Source organism: Pyxicephalus adspersus, chromosome 6, assembly GCF_032062135.1.
Source record: "Pyxicephalus adspersus chromosome 6, UCB_Pads_2.0, whole genome shotgun sequence".
Taxonomy (NCBI): domain Eukaryota; kingdom Metazoa; phylum Chordata; class Amphibia; order Anura; family Pyxicephalidae; genus Pyxicephalus; species Pyxicephalus adspersus.
This window is the reverse complement of record NC_092863.1, coordinates 81,988,958-82,013,537: the sequence shown is the minus strand read 5'-3', so window position 1 is coordinate 82,013,537 and position 24,580 is coordinate 81,988,958. Positions and strand designations below refer to the sequence as shown.

The following is a 24,580-nucleotide window of genomic DNA, read 5'->3' as shown; positions in this document are numbered from 1 at the left end:
ATACTATTTCAATTTTTTCTGGTACTATTTTGCATTTCTTACATAATTTACGGCAGAAATAATTCATTAAATTTGAAGGGAATAATCATGTATATGATCATTGAATAAATTCTCACCCATAATCAAAGCATTTTTTCCCAGATATCTTCCTTACTTTTTGTGGGAAAACCTTACATGATGGGAAAACATGGATGTTATTTATGAATTCAACACCCCAGAAACATAAGGAACAGTTGAAGACAATTGGAAAGTAATTGAATTTTGCAGCCCTGTGTTATAATAAATTAGATTTTTATCTTCCAGCTGCAGTGATCTTTCCAGCTGCAGTGTCCAAATGGCTGGAAACACAACTCAATAGAAAAGTCTAGCTTTACTTTAATGTAAATGATATAAGTGAATATCAGTGTATTATTTCGTGGTTGTGCCTAGCTGTTCCTTGCTTTCAATGCAATTCTATGGGTCAGATCTAAATATATGATCTTTATGACAGGTGTGTTGCTCTTGAGACCCTCTAGCCCTTTTGTATGGCTTTCAGCTTTTTTTATAATATATCCTGAATAAAGGCCCCATGTCATTCTTCATTTGATAATAACTACTCCTCCTCCTTCATGCACTCCATACTCCAAGAAATATTTTATGGTTTCCTTCTCTGGGATCATGTTATGTAAATGACAGTAGTAATTATTTCTTCAAGGTAGACAACCATACAAGATCAAAAGGGAAGGCTGAAGCTCAGGAATGAGGAATTAGGAATGATTGCCTTTATATGCTCACCTGACACTTTATTAGGTACACCTTGCTAGTACCAAGATAGATCCTCTTTTTCCGTCAGTATTTCTTCATTCCATAGGTTCAACAATGTGCTGTAAACATTCCTTTGGCATTCCAAAGTGCTCTATTGTACTGAAATCTGGTGACTGTGGAAGCCATTTGGGTACAGAGAACTTATTGACATGGTCAAAAAAACAGTTTGATATGTCTTTAGCTTTGTGACATGGCACTACTGGAGGTAACCATGAGAAGATGGGTACACTGCGGTCAAAAATGAGATGGATATGATCAGCAAAAGTACTAATGTAGGCTTTGGCATTTAAACGATGCCCAGTTGGTACTAAAAGGGCCAAAGTGTGCTACAAAAGTATCCCCCACTACATTACACCTACCCCACCAACCTGAACCGTATTATTGGATCCATGATTCCATGTTGTTGATGCCAAATTCTGACCCTACTATCTGGATGTTGCAGCAGAAATTTGGACTTTTCGAGCCAGGCAACATCTTTTCAAATCTTTTCTGCTCCAATTATGGTATTAGTATTTGTGATATTTGAATATTATCCTTACAAACACAATACAAAGACATTATTAACATTGGGCACTTTTATGACAGTTTGCTTTCAAAGATGATTATAGGTAAGCCTAGAAATATGCCATTACTTGTTGCTGCATCTGTGTAATTCAAATACATTTCGGTGAGATGCCCAGAGGATAGGTGGACGTGCCATCAGCATTGTTTTTAGCTGTGTTGTTACAAGATGAGTATTCAACCTGCACACCCAATGGAACATACCTTAGCAGGGGTCTTCAATCTTTCTATACAAAGAGCCAGTTTACTGCCCTTCTTACACTAGGGGAAGAGATTAATAGGAATACAAAATGTCTCAGCCACTGTGGTCAGTGTGAGTAAGGAATGCCCAATGGTATGTATACAGTGGGTATATGGTCAGTAGGAGAATGGATAATACCTCATCATTGGTATCAGTGGGATAAAAGGTGCCCCATTAACTGGTGCCAGTGGAAAAAATAGTTCTCCATTATTGGTGTCATTAGTAAGAATATATCCCTGTGATTGGATTTTAAAGAAGGAATAGTGCCCAGTCATTGGTAACAGTTAGGGGGGATGCCCCATCATTGGTGTCAGTGATAAGACTTGTATCAGTGAAAGAAATGGTGCCTCATTGTTGGTATCAATGACTGAATAGTGCCCCATGATTGGTATTTAAGGCAAGCAAATGGATAGGTGAATGCAAATGGATGAATGGATGGGGGCAGTTCCCCTCTTGACAGAACTCCTGTTCAGTGTCCCCCTGAATTCTTGGTTAGGGGGAAAATCCAACATTTTGGATTTTCCATTTACTTTTGTTTTCAGTTACAATCAGTACTGGTATTTATGTTATAAGGAGTATATCTCCTCCTCTGCTTTGCCAAGATGACATTTGCATGGGAAGGGAGTTACACTTTTGTATCTGAGGTCTGGTAAGTGGGTGTTAGGGTGGGAGGGGAGAACTGTACTGGGTGGATGATTTGGAAGGGGGGGGGGGGTATTTGTACTGTTGGATTGGAAGACTTTGGGGAAATTGAGGCTGTGGGGTGAGATGAGATCTGTACTGCTGAGGGCAGAAATCTGTACTGGGGGGGGGGGGGGTTTCCAGGGAATTCATACTTGGAGGGGTACATTCATACTAGAGAGCGAGTCATTGGCTAATCCATGGTTGTACAATGACCTATACAGTGCTTACTCCTGCACTCAGGACCACATGCTTAGCACACAGAGTTCAGGGGCCAGGAGTATGTTATGCATTCCAGATCCCAGCGCTCCACGATTATGAACTCCTAAATTTTTTTCTGTTACACATTCTTACATTTTGTGAAAAACACACTTTTGAGCCCTTCACTATATACACCACATTTTACATTTTATTACCTGACCCCTGCACTCTGGGCTGTATATTATTATTATTATTATTATTATTATTATTAATAATAATAAAAAAAGAAATGCAATTTTAAGTGGGACTTTTAAAGCCAATACCATCAATATTAATCACAAAAAATTGTGAGATTGTGAGAATTACTTCTCGACGTGTTTTGCGGAAAAAATCTGCCTCTTCAGGAGGAAGGAGAGGAGAAGTCTGATGTTTGTACCTCCAGCAGCCCTCTTATTTAAAATTGTTGCAAGGAAGGAGGCGGTTATGGCGGCCATGGTATATTCAAATTCTGTTTAGCTAATTAGTGAGTAATCTCTTTTCAATATAAATCACAGTGATCCTAAGTTTCATGCCCTTAAGTCCTCAATCAGATATAAGAACATACAGCCCAACAGCACAACCATGTTCCTATTCCATCGGCTTCCTTTGCAAGTGAGTCAGCGCTAGAAAAGTCTTGAAGCCGTGCGTGTGATGAGGTTATGAGTGAGGAATTCAGTAGTAGGTCATTGGAGGAGCGACTGGGGGGAGTATTTTTCTACTAGGTCAGAAAGGTAGGTTGGTATGTTGTATATGGTAGGTTGTATATGATAATTTACAGACATCTACACTCTGCATATGATATTTCACAGACCCCAATTTATATGATATTCTACAGACCTCTGCACTCTCTATATATTCTACAGACCCATGCACTCTCTATATGATATTCTAAAGACCCCTGCACTCTGCATATGATATTCTACAGACCCCTGTACTCTGCATATGATATTCTACAGACCCCTGCACTCTCTATATGATATTCTACAGACCCCTGCACCCTCTATATGATATTCTACAGACCCCTGTATCCTCTATATGATAGAGATCATATAGAGAGATAGGTCAGAAAGGTAGGTTAGTATGTTGTATATAGTAGGCTGTATATGATAATCTACAGACATCTACACTCTGAATATGATATTCTACAGACCCCTGCACTCTGCATATGATATTCTACAGTTGCCACTGAGTTTGATATTTTACAGACCCCTCTGTATAATATATTTTACGGACCCCACTGTATATGATATTCTACAGACCCCTGCACTCTGTATATGATATTCTACGGACCCCTGCACTCTGCATATGATATTCTACAGACCCCTGCATTCTCTATATATGATATTCTACAGACCCCACTATATATGATATTCTACAGACCCCTGCACTCTGTATATATTCTAGAACCCTGCATTCTGCATTTACAGAAGGGTGTATACAAAAAGTATGTGATGGAACAGTTTCATTTTTTATTGTATTTGTTAATGATGGTGCTGAGGTTGATGTCAGCGACTCTCTTCTTTGTAAAATAAATACAGCATACTTTGTATGTACAAAGATTTTTATCTACTCATGCTGCTTTATGACCCTCCCCTTATTATCTGTCACCGCTCACCATTTTCTGCATGCCACCTTGGTCTTGTAGGTGCCCAAAAGAACTCCAGATCTTTTACAGCCCTAACTTTTCACACAGGAGAGGGAAGGTGGAAGGACAAGCAAGTAGCACCCGCTATGCTCTCCTCCTGCTGTGCTGTTCTCCATAGGAGTGAACAGTGTTCAGTTCCATGGTAGATTATTGAACGTTGTTGGGAAACTGCTGTACACATCAGATTTTCACCCAGTTATATGACCTGTGTACATAGCATAAAGCTGGGTACACATGGGCAGTCAACCTGCTACCTATTTTGCATTTGACCAACTGATCTGGCCAATGGGCCATGTCCGGGGTCGGCAGCAGCACACTAGTCCTGCCCTAATGGCTCCGCCCACCACCAGGAAACAGAAGATCACCACCAGGCAGAAGGATCAACACTGGACACAGTAAATAGGGGAGCAACAGCAAGGAGGCGACACCAGAGCTCCGGCGGCTCTGGCTCCGGTAGTTCCTAATGTCCCCTGGCAGATCTACCGGCAACCCGCGGCTCTGGAGGCAACTACCGGCTAGGCTGTATCTGGCCTAAAGGCGGGAGTTTGCCGACCCCTGGTTTAGATGCTTCAAAGCAAGGCATGTGTGCAGGCAGCCTTCTGCCCTTCCCATTCAATTAGTTTCTCAAAGCCAGGAAATGATTGGTCTGATTTGCAAGATCGTTCCTGCAAATGGTACTTTCATGAAAATGGTTGCTAGTGATTGGTTGGAAGCACATTTTACTTCCAATTCCCTTCCGATCTGATTCTTTATTTAGATGGGGACTTAAATATCTTCCTGTGTGAACCATTTAAGCCCTTTACATAGGTGGAGTGACATGGAAGCAATGTGATCAACTAAACCAGTGTTTCCCAACCAGGGTTCTACCAGAGACGGAATGAGCAATTTGTGCCCATAAGGTCAGTTTAAGTGACACCAATAATCTTTTTGTAGGGGTGACATTCTTCCCATTGACCAGGGTACTGTGCGTTGTGATTATAGGAATTAAAGCTGGGTTCCACCATGAAAAAAATGTCCAAAAACACTGATCTAAACCAACTTTTTGGACCACACAGACCACTAAATTCATCATTTTAAATCCTGCAGACCATTAATATTAATTTTTTTAAAAAGATAAATACATTTGTAAAATAATGAACTTCCCAATGATGCCTTACATGGACTGTGGAGGCTCGGATTCATTAATCAGCTCACGGTTAAGTATTACTATTGTTACTATTATCATTAGTTGCCTTATCTTTGGTATTACTAAAGACATGCAAAATATTTGTTTCCCTTTTCTCACTTGTTATGGGTTTATTTCATTTCAATCTAAGACCAAACAGAAAATGATTAAAGTTATCAAGTTATCAAAGTCAAATGACTTGATGCCATTATTATTATTATTATTTTAATATGCTTTTTATTGAAGGCAAAGTAACAATACAAAAATATTAAACATTATAAAACAGCAATCATACACATAGGTAAATATTACAAGAACATAATTACAACTGCAAAAAAACAAAAGAAAAAGAATCATTTGACAATATTGTTACATTCTTTAATTACTACTAAAACATGTCCTTCTGAGGAAGCCCTTGTGGGGAAAGCGTCAAGGACAGTTTAATGGCATCAAAAGATATACCATATGTAAATGATATTGTTTTGTATATATTTTTTTTTGAAGTTTTTATATGTTATTTTATACAGTGTGTTTTGTATCAAGAATAATATACAGAAATGTAAAGTTTTTATATAAAGTATATTGTGGTGATATCTATGTGCACCAAAAAAGTCCCATTTCCTTCCTAGGAAAATAAGAAAATCTGATCTTGTCTGGTATAGCAATATAAAGGTACAAATTGTCATTCAGAATAAAAGAATTTATTAGAATATTAGATTTGTTTTATTAATAATCAAACAACCACTAAGCTTTTTGCCAACAAAATCTAAAACTTAGGGTCACTTTATAAAGCAATGGCATTCATTCTTTATATAATCACTGCCATGGATCTGAAAGATTCTCCACCTGGAAATATTTCATATTCATATTTTTAATATTTCACATCATATTTCAATATCAGATTCCCTTTATAAGTAGACTTATCCTGTGTAGATAAATGAAGGTATGTGCGTCCCCAGCTCTGATCAGTGGATAGAGCTGTGTGATTGGATGATCCAGGCAGTGCAGAGGCTGCCTCCCCATGTGGCTGCAGGTTCTATTCCAGTCACTGTCTAATAATAGAAGCCTATGAAGTAATATTGCCATTGATGTTGTTCAGCATTGGATTGGATAAGTATATAAACAGTAGGAGGCTGGATTGATAGATCACATTAGTATTCCCGTCCTATCAATGTGCTGTGATGCTAACCACGTCAGTCTGCCAGATTGCCAACCTCTATTCCAGCACCGAGCATCTCAGAGGATCTGGAAGAAGAGAGCAGTGCTCAGATCCTGGAGGCCATTCTAATCCCCGATGGGCGATCCTGCTAATAATCCGCAGGGAGCCATGAGAGCCCGGTGCTGCCTGTCCTGAATGGCACTCCATGCCAGGGTCACCATGGTCTGAGCGCTATGCGGAGGGCCAGTGAAGGTTACCTGCTATAAGAAGAGCCCCATCCCCCAATCAGGAGTGACAGTGGCTCTGCGGACTCCTCTGCGCTCCCTCCCCTCTCGCCTGGCCGGTGCTTGCTGGATGTGTATGCATGACTTCTGCACCGAATGGGCGCAAAAATCGCCCCAGGTCACAGGGATCCATCTTCCAAATCGGCAGCAAATCTCTCCCCAGGGACCTTGATCGCAGGGGGAGCTCAGAGAGCCCCCTCAAATCCCCCAGAGCCCTGGACCACTGCAAAATGGTGAGTAATTCAAACAACACCCCCAAATCACACATTGATCTCTCTTTTCACGCTTTTGCTTTAGTACCACTCCCAGCACACCGGCTTGGCCATTCACAGCACTCTATTTGAATGATAGCGCTCACATAGAGGGTAGGGCAGTATGGGCATGTATAGGGGGGGGGGGGGGGAGGGTGTCTTGTGCAAAGATCAAGCTTTGATCTTTATTTGAGTCTCCACAGCAGATTCTCTAGAGCCTTGCAAATCATTTACAGGGTTAACACATTTTTAAGCATTTTTATTACTCTTATGATGAGCTGGAGAGCATTAAATCATTGCTTCCAGGTATGGGGGTTGAATGGTAATTGTGCAGGATGTTTGGTTATCCTAAAGAAATGTCAAGGTTGCCATTGCCGCGTGCCTGAAAAAATATAGAAAACTAGAACTGACTACAAAGTAGAGAAGTGCAGAACTTTGTTTTAGCATCCCCATATTCCACCTAGAGTCTAAGGCCCAGGGTATCTTCCCTTTCTACCTTTTTTATAATCCACCATGGCCCCAGACTCTTCTTTTTGGAAGCCCCAATGGCTGGAGTACCATAGACTCCCAAGCTGGGTCTGTGATTCTTTGCGTCTGCACTGGGCTTCTTTTCATAGAATATAGTACATCTGGGGTAGACAGGGGTGCCCATGTCCTAGTTCTACACTTATAATCCACCATGGTCCTTACCATAGATACCCAAGCAGAGTCCAGGTTTCTTTCCACATGCACTGGGCTCCTTTTCATAGAATATAGTACATCTGGGGCAGACAGGTGCTCATTACCTTGTTCTACACTTATATTCTGCCATGGCCCCCCCCCCCCTCTTCATTTTGGAAGCCCAGATGGCTGGAGTATCATAAACTCCCAAGCAGGGTCTGTAATTCTTTGTGCCTGTGCTGGGCTCCTTTTCATAGAGTATAGTACATCTAGGGCAGACATGGGTGCCCATTACATGGTTCTGCATTTATATTCTGCCATGGCCCCCGACCTTTTTTATAATCCGGCATGGCCCCCGACTTTACTTTTTGGAAGCCCCTATGGCTGGAGTACCATAGACTCCCAAGCAGAGTCTGTTATTCTTTGCGCCTGCACTGTGGTCCTTTTCATAGAATATAGTACATCTGAGGCAGACAGGGGTGCCCATTACATGGTTCTACACTTATATTCCGCCATGGCCCCCAACCTTTTTTATAATCCGGCATGGCCCCCAACTTTACTTTTTGGAAGCTCCTATGGCTGGAGTACCATAGACTCCCAAGCAGAGTCAGTAATTCTTTGCGCCTGCACTGGGCTCCTTTTCATGGAGTATAGTACATCTGGGGCAGACAGGGGTGCCCATTTCCTGGTAACACCGCCCCACTGCTGTTAACAGGCTGCAGTGTGACCACATCACACATTATCACTTGCTGCCTGGACTATATAGGTAATGGTAAGCCAGCACATCCACAACCTGGCTTTCTTCTGCCATGGACACCTGCGGGTATTAAATCGGTGAAGGCACTGGTGTGTAATGAAATAATGACATTACACCATTCCCCTGTCTTCAGCACTGACAAATGTGTCTTGCAGAACTTGCAGCTGGGCGTCAGGCTAGTGTTATTATTGCAGATAGAGGCAGTGAGTTGAGACGGATACAGCTGCACGAGGGTTAACCCATTCACTGCATCAATATGAGTCCAGGATGGTGGGATTCACCTGCTACTATGGTTAAGTATCACTTTTTATATAGATTGATATCTTTTTTTATTTGTTTTTTTCTTTTTGTTTGTTTGGGTTTTTTTCTTTTTATTTGTTTTTTTTATTTTCATTTTTATTTGTTAAGCAGGTTTACTTGTAGCACCTAACATATAAGTCGATGGTCATAACTTTGGACACACATGGGTGAATACATGCAGATACACCAACAGCCATCTAAAGTATATGGATCGTTATCACAGTTTTTTCCCTACAGGTGGACATGGGGTGCCAAACAAGCGCTGGGCTTTGAAATGCTTGGATTCTTTTTTAAATGTTAGATCTTTATGTACTCTTGTTCATTACAATCTGTAGAATTCTATGGATGTCATCGGTACACACATCAGACAACCAGTTCTGCCCTACTGAACAAAAGTGTCTGAAATTCCATATTCTATACATTCACATTGTGCCAAGTGATTCTCAGATCTATCAGTTTATTCTGATGGCAGTCACCAGGTTTGTACAATCAATGGGGTCTTTTTACTCTAACATTCACTGCAATATTCCCAGGTGGTGAATTAATTACTGCTATTAAAACACATGAAATTGGAAGATTTAGTGAATGTCAGATTTACTGCTTAATAAATAGACCTCAATATCATTATGGGTATAGACTGGTAAACTTTTCCACACACTTGTTTCATTTATGATCACATCCCATATTTTGCTGTGTGATAAGATAGAGACTGGATAGTAATGAGATTGGAAAGTGGGCTAGGATTACATTTAAAATTGACAATTTAATGCCATGGTTGATTCCATTTTATCCAACATCTATAGCAACCACCCTTCCATCTCTGCTGGTAGCATTGCTGCATTGGCTATACATATATGCCCATAACACCACCAATGTGTCTGTGCACATTCATTTACGGCAAGTCCCCCATATTATTCACATCGCTTGTCCTCAACAATGGCGTTGTGCACTTTCATTGATCCTGGTACACAAAACCCCAACACAAGGGCAAGGATGGGGGATCACAGCATAAGACACCTGCAGCACACATCATCTTGGAAAGTCTGATTGTTATGTATGTAGGACAATTTCCTGGTCTGTAGACACCTGGATGTTCTCACCTCTGCTGTCTAGCCTACAGATGGGGAGGAGGTGGGGGGGAGCTGTCCTTATGTGCACCTAGCTGCAGTTCCCAATTTCTTGCACTTGCTTTGTGGTTAATAAACAATCAATGAGAAATTATGTGCAGCTCTTATTCCATAATTAGAACAGAAAATGCAGATTAAAAAAAAACATCAATGCAGCACATTTTAGCTTCATTTATAGCTGCTTTTTATATTTTAACATGAATTATTTTTTAATGATGTGGTGCCACATAACCAAATATTATTTTAAAATATGTATAAAGCAGCTTAATCATAAATAGCATTAAAGGCTTAAAAACGCCTGATTTTTAAATCTCTATTTGGCACGAAGTTAACCCCTTGATAGCTCTTTCTCTATGGGAAGCATACTGATTTTGGTGTGTTGGAAAGAAGCATATGGTCAACGAGGGGTTATTCTTGTGTTATTAGGCCTTTAAAACATAGCCAAACATATCTGACCCCCAAGGAATTGGTTCCATTTGATGTTTTAATCACCTATTAGTATAAAAGTAACCCTTGCTGAAAGCTGCCCGGCATTTACTAATTGGTTGCATTGGGCGGCAGTGTAGGATCTCCGCAGGGGTTAATGTCACGATAAATGTAAGAAGTTATGTGTATTTGAACTCTGATAATAAAAGGGATGAGAAATGCTGTTTTCTGACTGTGATCATGTATTTTTTCAGCTTGTCCAGGAGTTCAACACCCAGGTGGCTTTATACCGTGAATTAGTCATTTCCATCGGGGATGTGTCAGTGAGCTGTCCCTCCCTACGGGCTGAAATGCAGAAAACTCGAACCAAAGGTTGTGAGATGGCTCTGCAAGCACACCAAAAACTCTCCGCAATCTCTGGGTAGGAAACTCTGCTTTCTTTCTTCATTAACAAGCAGCTAATTCATTACGTTCATTATGTTTCTGGAAAAAAAAGTATTGTACTGAGCTGGGTCTGTCTACGTCTCTGTACTGTCCCTTTAAATGCACAATACACTTATAGCACATGGGGTGTCAGTGATTTTATTTCTCTGAAAGTGGCTCTGCAAATAAAATTATGGATAGCACTGAGATTCTGAGATGGTCTTGCTGTACGTAAACCATTTATTCATATTATTTCATTACATATCAAGCAATAGCTCATATCAGTACTGGGCTAGGACATTTGTTTCTATTTGGATTTTGTGTGATTGCAATGATTTCCCCGGCCCCTTTTAGCTGGGTGCACCACCTGGCACATCTCAGGAACCCCTCAGCTGTTTTTGGGTGGTTACTGATACAGGGGCTGCCACCCACCTACAGCTTCTTCCCACCCATCTTAAAAAAAATTTGGGGAGAACACGGGATGGTGTCCATGAAGGAGAGAGAATATATTTATTTTGTTGGCTGGCTGGACGCACTTCAAATGGGCTATCCTCACATAACCATTGGGCCTGATTTAATAAAGCTCCCCAAGACTGGAGAAGATAGACTATCATAGGAGAACCTGAATATTCCAACAAACCTGGAATGAATTTGGTAAAAATCTTTTGCTATGAATTGGCAAACATTTTTAATCCTGGACCAGATCCATTCCAAATTTTCTGGACCATCCAGGTTTTCCCATGATAGTCGATCTTCTCCAGTCTTGGAGAGACTTACGTAGTAAATCAGGTCCATTGTACCCTGTGTGTCATAAAAATGTGCAATCCCTGTGCTGAGGTCTTCACTTTTGTGTGTAGGACTTTGCTACTGTAGGCTTTGATCTTTGTGGCCTTACCACTGATTAGCCCAGTTGCTTACAAAGAACCAGTGGAATTGTTTGGTGAATCTTTTTTAGGGTCAGCTAGAAGGCGTGCACTTGGTTAGGATATAGGTCAACATGCAAAATAATGCATTTTAAGAGTTTTTCATTTATTTAAATAAACTTAATTTAATTAACTAAATTAAGGAATTCATGTCCTGTTCACATCAGAAGGGTTTTGATTTGCATACATGTCCGGTGGAATGCAAAACCAGCTTGAAACAAGTCAAATGCAGGTCAGAAGGAGGTTAACTGAAGGTCAAATGCACTGTCAGTCAATTGGGAATGAACTAAAAAGTATTTCCAATTAATGCCATCAATATATGGCCAAAGCTGCCAATGTAGGTTTTTTATTCCATTACAATACTCATTACTACAGCCGTATTTCCTATAAGAACAAAAGGAAAGGAGGTTCATTGGCAGAAATATTTAAATATCCAATGAGCTGTTATTATTCTCCACCATTTTGAAAAATCATAGCTAAACACTTTGACTATTCTCTTGCTCTAGTTATTCTCTCCCTAATTAGGTCAATGACAATCTTAAAGCAGCCAAATCATGGTGTTCCTTTGCTGATCACTGTGGTTCCTTCACAAACTCTTATATCCTCACACTATTGCAATGTATTTGTTACAGAAATGGGAATGGGGTAGGTACATTTTTTCACTACAATCTCCAATATATTCAGCTTTCATGCAACCATGCAGAATTGAAATATCAGTTTTATAACATGCATGGGATCAATTTGGGAAATCATTTTATATATTCAAATGTTTAGAAATGTCAGTAGTGGTTGCCATGTGGTAAAGATATTTATAAAGCTGAGTGCCAACCCTTGTCTGATGAATGAAAAATGAGAATAAAGAGAGAAAGCAGGGTCTTTCAAGGCACAAAACAATATATTGTATTTGTAAATTTAATAAATAGTAACAAACATATATACAGGAAACATAACAGTTTCAAAAATCGTTCACAATCCTTTCCAATCCAGTGTTGCAATAGCCCAAGAAGGCGTTTAAACATACTAAAAGTTTGTTGGTGTAAGTATTTTCAATTTGGCCCAAGGGGGCTCTAGACATCAGGCATCTAGCCAATCAAGTAAACTTCCTGCCATACAAATTATACAATCTCCAGACATTTGTTCATGTTGATTGCTGTACCCGACACGTTTCACCCTAACAGGCTTCCTCAGGGGTATTGGTTTATCAATAGATCTTTGGCACTTGCAGTGATTTGGTGTGGTCTTGTAGAACAGGTGGCAATGTTAATTGCAAATATAAAGAGGGAATGGTGTCTCCAAATTGGGTTTTAAATGAGGTGATGAACATCTCCCCAGTAATAGGGATAATGGTTACACTTCAGTAAGAATCCCAATAAAGGTAGTAATGTAAAATAAAGCTGCATGAGGGAGCCCCAGGTGAATATTGTGGTGTCTCCAGGTCCTGATGGATGTGTGCAGAGGAGAAACCATTTGATATGTTTATATTCCCTGTAGGAGACATAAGGAGCTGATCCATATTACGGCATACAGGAGGGACAATCTTTAGGGTGCTCTATGAAGGGTATAAAAAAATTTATTCTACATGCACAAGTGTTGGTTTAACCAATTGGTTTGTATACACATCATTGCATCCATACATTACAGGGTAACATTAATCCTGCTCTATATAAAAACCATTGTTTGGATTTTACCACTAATGCCACTCCAACAGAACTCTACATTGAGAAGTAGTTGTGTGCATTTTTATTTGGCTCATTGCACTGCAATGGAATTTGGCCATCTCTGGTCTATCAACAGCCACAACAAAACTGCAAATAGTAGTTGGAAGTGGGGAGCCAGAAGCTACATATCACATCCAGAAATCACACGGCAAACCACTATAACTGTACTGTAAATGCATCAGTGTGCAAAATGGTTTGCAGTCACTTCCATAAGCTAAAATGAGCTTGGTAAGGGTTGCAGTGCACCATGTGATACACCGATGTGGTGTACTGCACTTCTGAAATTAGCCTTACGGATAGCCAAACACTGTAAGTAAGCACAATGTTCTCTCCGGACCCTTTTAGGTGGGTGAACCAAAGGGCACTTTTCAGTAACCACACGGCTTTTTTGGGTGGTTACTCAAAAGTTGGGCCACCACCCACCTACAGCTTCTGTTCATCTTGGGTGACTATTGTATAGTTTCAGATACTTTAAAAAAGAAATTTGTTCCTAAAAGTAATAATGGTGTGGCAAATCAATAGTATTAAAGAAGTGATTTTGACTATAGTTCTGTTGAAAAGGTATTGATGTATCCAGGTTTAAAAACACTCATTTAATCTGTGTATTCTTTATTTACACACACACACATATATATATATATATATATATATATATATATATATATATATATATATATATATGCAATGTATGAGCACACCCTTTTGTATTGGCCTCGGGTAATCTGTAGCACATTAGCATTCAGAATGAGAAGAAGGGAGATCACTGTAAGTCAATCAAGATTTAAAGAGTATTGTAGAACTGGCTAATACAGCTTGCTGAATAGAGAAGAGAGCTGAGAGGTGTCCTTGTGCTTCTTCACCAATCAATCACAGTGTTGACCAAACTGCATATCTTTGACTGGAGGGGAAACTGTAAATGCTCAGAACTTTATATAGCAGGGCTGCCTGGACTAGGAAACTGGTTTAACAGAATTGCTCACTTTCCAAAAGGCAAAGCAGTTCATGTATTTATTTTTCAGCTGTATTTATTGGTTTGCTTACACTTACACTAAAGGACTTACAATTAAGAATTTTGTTGTATCTGTTTTGTTTTGTGTTTAACCTTTAAGTGTTCCTTTATTGTATCATTATCAAATTAGTAATGCAGCAACCTAGACAATTATGATAAAAACCCAATCCTTATGGACTGTCTAATGCAGTCCCCCTTAAGATTCAAATGATCCAAATATAAAGACAGCAGGAGTTATACACAGAACTCAGATTTTTCTGATAGTTAAATATGTTGTATTTTTTTTCATCATATGCTTATTTTTTAAGGCATAGCTTTACAGCATACTTTTTTTTCTGACCTATTCCTAACACCTGTACCCTAACCTGCACACTTAAAGGTAACCTGTAGCCAAGCTATGGACATAAAAAGGTTGCATGCCATGTTTTTAATTTTATTTTAAGGAATAGCAATAAAAGAGACTTGGAGGAGACACATTTCTTTACCTGAGTATAGAACAAGGAAGGGTCAGCTGGACAGCTGCAGCTCATATTATGCAGTAGATAAGTCTATGAAATCTGTGTATAAATTAAAAGCACTTTATTGAAACCTATATAGAATACTTTGACTGTGTAAATATACACAAAATACAAAAATGTCCGATTTGTTAGGTGAATAACATATAAAACACATATTTTGCAGATATTTTAAATATTACCCAACAAGCCCAGATAAGGTGAAATTTGTCTTACATTTTTCTTTGGCTGTGCATACGTTCTTCGATTCAACAAATCCAATCTAACTTATCCTTTAAAGCCATTTTTATTTTTTTGGTTAGGATCATTAGATTCTGATCCCACTGATTTGGAAAATAATGTCTAGAGTGGTCAACCTAAACTTAATGATTGGGCATTGCCACCAAGTATGGGTGGCTTGCATGAATGGCATAGACACATGGAAGAATAGTTTACCATTTTGGTAAGAGTTTGAAGTCTCTTCTCTCCATTTTTAAATCCAGGAGTAAGTATGCAGGAATAATGAATAGTAGATTTTTGCTTCTAGTTGATTGTCTAATGGAACTTCTACTTACCAAGGTTGTTGAGAATGGTGTTGAGCCTCTTCTGCGTTGGGGATGGACTTGTATATTTGCATATTGTTGGAGTGCCCTTGGAATACAAAGTAGCCTTAAATGGGGTGAGGTCTGTGATGGAGTACATAGGTTTAACAAGGAAGGATATAAAGTTTAAGAGGAAAGAAAATACAATGTAATTATCTGCAGTATCTCCAAAATTCCATGTTGTGAAAACCTAATTGGCCTCGTTGACCTGGTTGAAGGATCATTTGAGGTACGCTAACTAAGTCTTGTCGGAAAATATGTTTTTTTTTTTTTCAAAGAAGGGCATAAATAGTAAGTTATATGAACTTCTCAATGTACAACATCCAATATCCATGAAGTCATATGTGTGTATTTGGTAAGTTGTTGAGCGAAAACGATTTCTGTGGGTTGATATTCGGACAATTTTGTCCGATCAAATATTTTTTTTTTCATTTTTTTTTAATCGAAGAGAGAAAGTCTTGAAGTTTTGTTTTGCTGTAGCAAAGGTTAAGTTATGTATCTGTTATGGGTCTGTGGTTCTGCTAATCAAGATGCATAAGAGCTTAAAATAGCTTGGGGCCCTCCACAAGGGAGCATTAGGAATATGCGAAGGGCTCTGGTTAAAATTGTCATTCTGCTGATATATGTTAGAGAATGTGCAGTATAAATGTTAAGGTCTGCTTGGCAACGATTTGTTGCAGATTTGATGATCTTTAACATAAGTTTAATGTTATACCCAGATGTTTCAGTTTTTGTATTGTGCCATGAAAAGGTGAAAGGGGGCTGGGATGGGCTTGTGTGGTTGGGGGTACAGTAATGTTTGAAATTTAAGATTTTGTTGATTTGTTCAGTTTTGAACAAGCAGCAGTAAATTAGGTTGAAAACAAGTTCCTACTGACCTATGTGGTTGCAGCCATTACAGAGTGTTCATCCTCAATGCTAACAACAGAGGTTTTGAATTCCAGTCATAGTAGAGGAGAATGCTTGATCTTTAGGTGAGCATTGATGTTAGAGTTACTGGTGTGAACTTTGAAGACAGATTTTATCACTGTAAGAATATGTAAATATTTAAAAATCCAAAACCTGACCACAAGTTCAGTTTAATATTTAAACACATGCTTACATTTTAGCCCTATCTTAAAGTTAAACCTGAGGCCAAACTTTACGAAGTTCTAGGGGGTGTGGGAAAGAATTAGAACCCTATAACCAGGTTTTTATTGCTAGCCATATTCCCCTCAGGATGAATTCCCTGAACTTCCTATCAGTGAATACATCTCAGCGAAATGAGCATAAAGTTATTATTATTATTAATATTATTATTAATAAACAGGATTTATATAGCGCCAACATATTACGCATCGCTGTACATTAAAGTCTAAAAATCTCACAATTGATGGTTAAACCATGTAGTAGATGTCTCTTCGTATACTGTCACAGTGACAACTATAATATTATGATATGGTTCTCATCTTGTAAGCGTAATTATTCCAAATAATTGACAGCACAAAAACTTACATAAATCTTCCCTTCCCTGTTTTTCAATTGAGAACACAGTTTTCCTATAGTTATACTATAAACCAATGATTATTGAAATGCAGTTTGGTCTTTGCCATTTTCCTTCCTTAAAAAAATGTAATAATTTGCAATGGACCTTTTTTTTCAAACTATTTTTGGAATTTGATCTCTTTAGTAAGTGTCTGTTTCCTAGTACGTCCACCGTTTCACCTCACTTTCTGCCACATTATAGCCCCCTCCTCTTCTGAGGAGTCACATTACTGTATTTGATGGCCTAGCTGATCCAACCCTTCCTTCACAACTCTACGTAAATCTTCCTAGGTCCTACAATCGGCCCATCTGTGACTGAAAGGCAATCTCACTGGCCAATAATGAGGTTCAAGACAAAAGAATTGGCAGGAGATTCAGGCAATAGAAGGAGGAGGTCAAATTTCCGTGCATGGGTTTTATTTGCTAACACCCCCCCATAATCAGTATGGAACAGCAGCTGATAACATCCTTCTTTTATAGAGGACATTGGAGAAAATTCTTAACGTTCTGAAGAGTCCTTTAGATAGAATAAATACGCATTATATATGAAATGGAATGCTGATGAGGAAAAATCCTTCCAACGATGAATAAGATTTCAGTTTCTAGTGAATGCTGTAAAGTTAGGCTGAGAGTAGTTAAATGTGTTGGCATAGTTATCTGTTCAGTACCAGATTGGTCTAAAAGTAGCAGCTTCCAGTCATACATTAGCTGGCAGCCAGGCACTCGTCCCTGCGGCACACAAGATGAAAGCTGAAGCCACTAGCCAGCAGATATGCAGCATGACAGGTTAATCCTCCGACTACTGACACACTTGAATTTACTAGATTAAAATATTTCTCAATAAGCATTTCACGGTTTATTTCCAATTCTCCCAGGAGGATGAGAAAGAACAACAAAGTGGTAATTCATGCCTAGAGTGTGTTTGTATTGAAGAGCTTGTTGAAATATTTATGAGTTTTCATGTAATTGTAGTAAATGCTGTACTTCATAAGCATCACAATATCAAAGTTGATGTCATAGACTGGCAGGGCTTTTTAAGGATTTACAGGGACATTTCAGCATGCTGTTTCTGTGACCAAGCAAACAAAAGCCATACCTGGCATTTTACAGGTCCAATGTAACCTAAACGTATGTACAATCAATTGTTTATAAGAAATCCTCTGTGATTGTTCCCTGTTGAAAGGTTGTAAGCATGGGTGAAAGTATGAGTAATATGTCTGGCTGCCAACCTGCCCTCAGTAGCTGCCAATATTTACCATGGATCAAAGCCAGCTTCTACTACCCTCATGTAATATTAAGACACATCAACATGCCACCAGTAATATCCAGCCATAAGTCTAGACCATAAACAGCCTGTACGATCCACACCCAATAATTGACACACTAGTAATGCCCAATACTGATCCTAAACACTTGTACCTCCAGTACCTAATAACTGACATACCAATACTAAGGATGCATCATAGACACTGTTATCACCCAACCATGATAATGGGAAATCCAGGTGACTATGGATCATAGCCAGCTTCTACTGCCTTCATGTAATAATAAAAGACACCAGCACACACCCCCAGTAATATCCAGACCAAAGGCCAGATCAAGGATATTTTTTTACCACCCTCATATGATAATTGACACACCAGTAATGCCCAATATTGACCATGGATCCTAAACACTTGTACCTCCAATACCTAATACCTGACACACCAATACTGAGGATGGATCATAGACATTTTGACCACCCAAACCTGATAATGTGCAATTCAGGTGACCATGAATCATAGTTAGATTCTGTTGCTCCAATGTAATAATAAAAGACACATCAGCACACCACTAGTAATATCCAGACCTAAGTCTAGATCAAAGACAGCTTTTACCACCATATCTGATAATCAACACACCAGTAATGCCCAAAACTGACCATGGATGACTAATAACTGACACACCAATACCAACAATAGGTTGTAAACTTATTACCACCCACATCTGATAATGGACGGATCAGTTGCCCACAGTATAAAAGTACTGAGCATAGATAAGGGGCAGCTTGAGCCACCAACATCTGAAGGCTAACAGACCCTTTCCTCCAGTAATATCCAGCACTATGGCTCTAGCTTTGAATCATAGAGTTCTTTTACCCCTCATACCTAATAATTTACACACACTAGTAATGCCCAATACTGACCATTCTTGCTTCTAGTCCAACCTCAAAGTGGATGAGCAGATCATCCACTTGTCTGTTTCCCACACTGATGGCTCCAGAGTAATTAGTGGAAGACGATACCTCCAGGGAGTTCCGATAGTTACCATGTAGGAAACAATCACTTTTTTTAAAGGTGCTGATCAGATATGAGCCACTCAGAAGGAGCTAAATATGTTCATCTGCTGATTCATGAAGATCTTAATTTAAATTCCTAGTATGCTCTTGCCCGAAAGGTAGAAATCCAATTTAAAAAGTTTTTTTTTAGTTGGTTATATTATTCTAGTCCCTCACTAAGATTTATCTTTTAATACCTTGACTTCCCTTCAAAATCAAAGAGCTATTACTGGGAGGAAGAGAGGAAATTCTGGTTATGCTGATGTAATCAATATTCTGTGGAAGGGTGCCATCCTCTAAGTAGCTTCCTTTCTCTTACTGCAATATGTCTATTTGGAATAAGTGAATTTAAAATGGTGTGTCCTAAATTACAGGAAATCACAGCTTATGTGTGCAAACAGACTATAACAGGGTCTCTGTTTTGATGCGGTGGGGTAAGGGGTGGTTTGTGGACCAGAATAGTTTACTTTGCTGATATAAAGAGGCATCACAACCCTACAACCTCAGAAGCAAGGTGAGAGAATGGGATTCATTAATAAAAGTAGAGGCCATTGACTTTGCAAAGTTGGTGAATATAGAAAAGTCGTGTCCACTTTTAATATTCAGTCACCTGCTATTGAAAATCATGTTTATTTCTTTCAATTACTCAAAGGGAATACAGAGTCACTATTTTCACATTTTACATTCAATTTGCTGGGTGAACTGCCTTCACTCCATTAGACAACATAGAACTCCATTTCTGTTTTTAGGTGCTAAAGCAGTGGTTGAGAATTGTGTCACTTGCATAGCTCCCAATAGTGTCATTTATGGAGGGACTGTCCTCTATTTGTAACCAAATTCCTTGGTCCCTGTTTTCCCTCTCAGTGTCCTCCTTTGGATCTGATGTACGGACCTATACAAAATACAGATTTTCCTTCCATCTGATCTCCAGCTTTACCTTCAGTCCTGCACAGTTGTTCAAACTTCTTTATAGTTTACCTTTAGGTCCAATTTTACTGCACTAATTACGCACACATTTTTTACCCAATAAATGAAAGCGTACTTTGATAAGCCTTTACCATGGCTCAACATGCCCGCCTTATGTACACACAACCCACTGCTTATACTTTTACATACATGCATTGTGGTGGGTTAAAGATCCTGTACATTGTTTGACACTTTTGTCAGAATAAGAAATCCATTATGTCCAGCTCTATGTTTCTTTTTTGTTAATACACTGAAATCAGATATTCTTCTAAAAGTATGATAACTTGCTACACACGTGTATGCATAATGTATTTAAACATGTTTCAATGTATATCATTGCATAAGTGTAATTTGTTGCAGTTTAACACTGCAGTATTTCCCTGCTTTCTGCATATTATTGTGTATGACAGGTTTATCTGTGTCCAGTTCTATCATTAGCACTTATTATCTATCTGAAATGTGTGGAATCCAGTTACATGATGTGTACATCTGACCAGCCGAGACCATTGTCTCCTAGTCTTTACATAGTCATTGATTAGGACTCATCCTGGAATCAGTTTAAAAAAAAAAACAGCTATGGTAAGAAAATAAAAGTGGGATTTAATTTGCAATTCATATCCCTTTATAATACCTTTACCTCAAATAAAATGCTAATAAACAGATTATGGAGGGTCCAGAAAACATAACAGCTAGGTAGCACCAACAAGGGATGTTGAGCCTGCATGGTTTAAAGGACTAAAATCTAATGAATGAAATACGGCAGACAGGCTGTAGGCAGTAGCAGGGTTGGATGATGCTGGAGACATTTGCTATCTGATCTGCGGAAGCTTCTAATGCACACAGTGAGAAATTTACAATGTTCAATTTACTGCTTCCCCTAACTGTCAGATTGTAAGCTCTTCAGGGCAGGGTCTTCTCCTCTTCCTATGTCACTGTCTGTACCTGCCTGCCATGTGTGAAAACCCTGTTTAATGTACAGCGCTGCGTAACATGTTGGCTGTATATAAATCCAGTTTAATAATAATATTAAGTGAAATCACAGCACAGTAAACTGTTTCAGTTCAGGAAAGAACAATTGGGAACACTTGAAAAGTGGTCATAAAGAAGTCTATGGGGATTAACTGTGCAGGCTCAGCTGGTGACAACAAGACCTCAGTTGTGGGATGCCTACTGTTGTGATAGTCAGGTATTTATACATCGGGGGAAGTAGTAAATTTGTGTTGGTCTGGGAACCCCAAATGCAACATTCTTGGTCATAGCATCCCCTAATTTACTTTAGGAACTCACTGGCATCCATAATATTATTATTATTATTATTATTATTATTAATAATAATATCAGACAGGATTTATATAGTGCCAACATATTACGCAGCGCTGTGTGGTGCACTTTATGCAGTCACTGTGTGGTGCACTACATTTGTGTGAACCGCGGCGCGGTCCATGTGGCAGCAAATGACAACGTGTGTGCAGTTAGTAAAAAAAGCACCATTTTTCTATAGCCTGATCTAACCCTAACATTACAAAGATGCAGTTGCACAATAAATATTAGTTTCAGTTTCAATCTAATTGTCAGATAGTGTCAGGCAACTCACTTTGCTAAATTTGTACAATATTTTTTTGGAACAGTGTTCCCCTATAACTCCAGTTGTTCAGCAACACCAGAAATCTAAAAAGTCCTTATAGCTTAAATAGAAGGTTTAGGAAACAAAAAAGGCATATTTGGGTCATTGTTCCACATCTAATATGCCAAATATTGCTCAGGACACCAGGTGCTCATGTTTCGTGCTCTCCAGGGGCTCAAATAACTGGAATGACTGCTGCAACATATAATCTTGCATGATACTGCGGGCACCACTCCCTTGAGCTCACAAAAGGGCAAATGAATTGAGCCATTTGGCACCATATGCCCCTTGTGCCCTAACATTTGAGAGCATCTGGTGGGCGTACTGGGCCACCATCATTGGCACCTTTTTTTTGGGTTGTGTTATATTTCTGTTGTGCCTGGTAGCATGCTGCCAAAGGCCAGAATTTAATCAGCAAATGCTCAAATATACATTACTGGGCTTATGTAATAATTATGTTCTCCTTTCTTCCAGTACACTTGGTGTATTTAATGAGTGATTGTTTCATGCTCCTCATTTGATTAATCAACCATCCATGTTATTGTTCAATAAATTATACACCATTTAGTTAATAGGTTTATGTAATTAAATAAACATATTGAGTTACCTTAGGGCACATGGGCAGATGAGTAACAGATTATTACCATGCTCTGGAGTTAGATGTAAATGAATTTTCATAATACAGTACACTCGAGCAAGGAACCTGTCTGCTCTTTAATAGCAATTATTTAAGAGCCTTTATGAAACCTGCAGAAGGCATTTCAATTTGGATTGAAAAGGAAAACATTTCAGACAACAGCCTGTGATAACTTTGTGTTAATGGAAGGTAATGGAAAAAATCAAGATTAGTATTATTTTATTGTGGGTAGAATTTCCTGTAGGGTGAATTTGCTGTTGTCACAGATGGATTAGTGTTGTGGAATTAGTAGAAATCTAATTTATATTTTAAAGGTCATCTGTAGTGTTTTCTAGGTATACATGTGTATGAGAGCAGTTTCAAGCACACCTGTAATTTGTAAAAAAAATGCCAAGATCTGCCATAGATATATGCAAAAAACAAACGGGTTTCTAAACTCTGCTTACTGGAATTAGAAAGATTGGGACCGTGATTGAGACTGTGGCAGAACACTGAGGCTCACCGCGGGTCTGAAATGGCCATAGGTGTCCCAGTTCTCCTCTGCTTTTGTTATTCTTGTGATTCCACATAAACTCCAGTACTCTGGAGGTGATCAGTTCACTTGGAATGGAGTCTTCAAGATGGTTAGAGACAACACACATACTACAAAAGGAATTTGGAACAGAGAATATGCTGAAGGATAAAGAGACTGTAGACATATTACATAAGACTGTTGGATATAATGGCATTGCCATCCTTTTACAGATCAATACAGTATTTCTTTTTTAAACATGGAGGAATCCTTGACATAACTTTAGGATCTTTAGGAAACCAGCATATCCACAGCTCACAGTATGATGGTAGTCACTGCCTCTTACATTGCTGGCCATTGGGAAGAATGCCACTGTTACAGATATCCAAAAAGATCATTGGTTATTGCTCAAGGAACCCCTAGCAACCTCAAGAGCAGGGGTCAGCAAACCTTTTTGGCTACTTTAGGAGGTCAAGAAAGCACACTAGGCCGGATTCTCTCTCGAGTCCCGCACTAATGGCTCCGGCCCCGACCAGGAACGCCCCTGAAGGGAAATCCTTCTCCTCCACAATGCATACGGAGAAGAGGGAATGTCCCCTTACCCTGGCGGGGGAAGTGTTAAAGCCGGCTGCAGTAAATAGGTAAAGGAGGCATAACAAGGAAGGTCAAGAGCGGCATGTGGGTTCGTTAGGCCGAAACAGACTACTGGCTAGGCCATATCTGGCCAAAAGGCCAGAGTTTGCCTACTCCTGCACTAAAGGATCCTTAAGGTTTCATGGAAGCCTGCTTGAAACACTGGATCCTTACAGCCATCTTTATCTTCCTTCATTGGCCCTAGGCAGCCACTTCAACAGGGTAAACACTAAAAACTGATGTTGAATGTTCCTATTGGGAACCACACTTTAGTCTCTGATGGTTGGCTCCAAGATGTTTTTTGTAGCTTGTAAATCTCTGTGTATCTTCACTAGTAATTTCTTTATAATTGAATGGGGAAAATAATTTAGTGAATCAGATAACATGTACTCAGATTCCATTTACCTGTATTTTGCAGTTAAAGTTCTTTTTTTCACCTAATAGATTGATATTCACTGTATGAATGGGATTTTACACTCATAATGTACTTTTGCTAAATAATGTAGTTTATTTCATTTTGTATTATTTAATTGGCTTTTGTAATTTTAGTAGTGTTGGGTTTTAAATGTCTTTAATACCAAGATATTTATAAATTAATCTGATCTGATTGGCTTTCCGAAGAATCAGCTTCTTTTATGGCAAAATATTACAGTTGGTTTGGGAGAAGTAGTGGCATTACAAGGTTCTTTTGGGCTTCCTTTGGTGTCCTTCTAGGTACTGGGGTCTTTTAGGAATCCTAGTAATGTCCCTGCTTTTGTAAAGCTGGGGTTTATTTATAACTAGGCACACCCCCACCTTTTGTATTCTTTATTGAAAGGCAGACAGACAAGATCTCTAAAAGATGTAGCATCACATTGCTTCTTGTGTAGTTAGGGGTATCATTGAATTTTTGGTTATT

General features: G+C 39.0%; 1 protein-coding gene across 2 annotated transcripts in view; it reads left to right on the top strand.

Annotated features, from left to right (window-relative positions):
* Nucleotides 1–6,466: 6,466 nt before the first annotated feature.
* RGS7BP (regulator of G protein signaling 7 binding protein) overlaps nucleotides 6,467–24,580 on the top strand; it is a 57,575-nt gene continuing 39,461 nt past the window's right edge. Inside the window, exons 1-2 of one of the 2 annotated variants that reach the window (XM_072413806.1) lie at nucleotides 6,467–7,013; nucleotides 10,556–10,722. In XM_072413806.1, the coding sequence (XP_072269907.1) occupies nucleotides 6,861–7,013; nucleotides 10,556–10,722 (320 nt within the window). In that variant the 5' untranslated portion in view covers nucleotides 6,467–6,860. Of the gene's footprint in view, nucleotides 7,014–10,555; nucleotides 10,723–24,580 lie in introns of those variants that run through there. The other variant, XM_072413808.1, reaches the window with a different exon arrangement.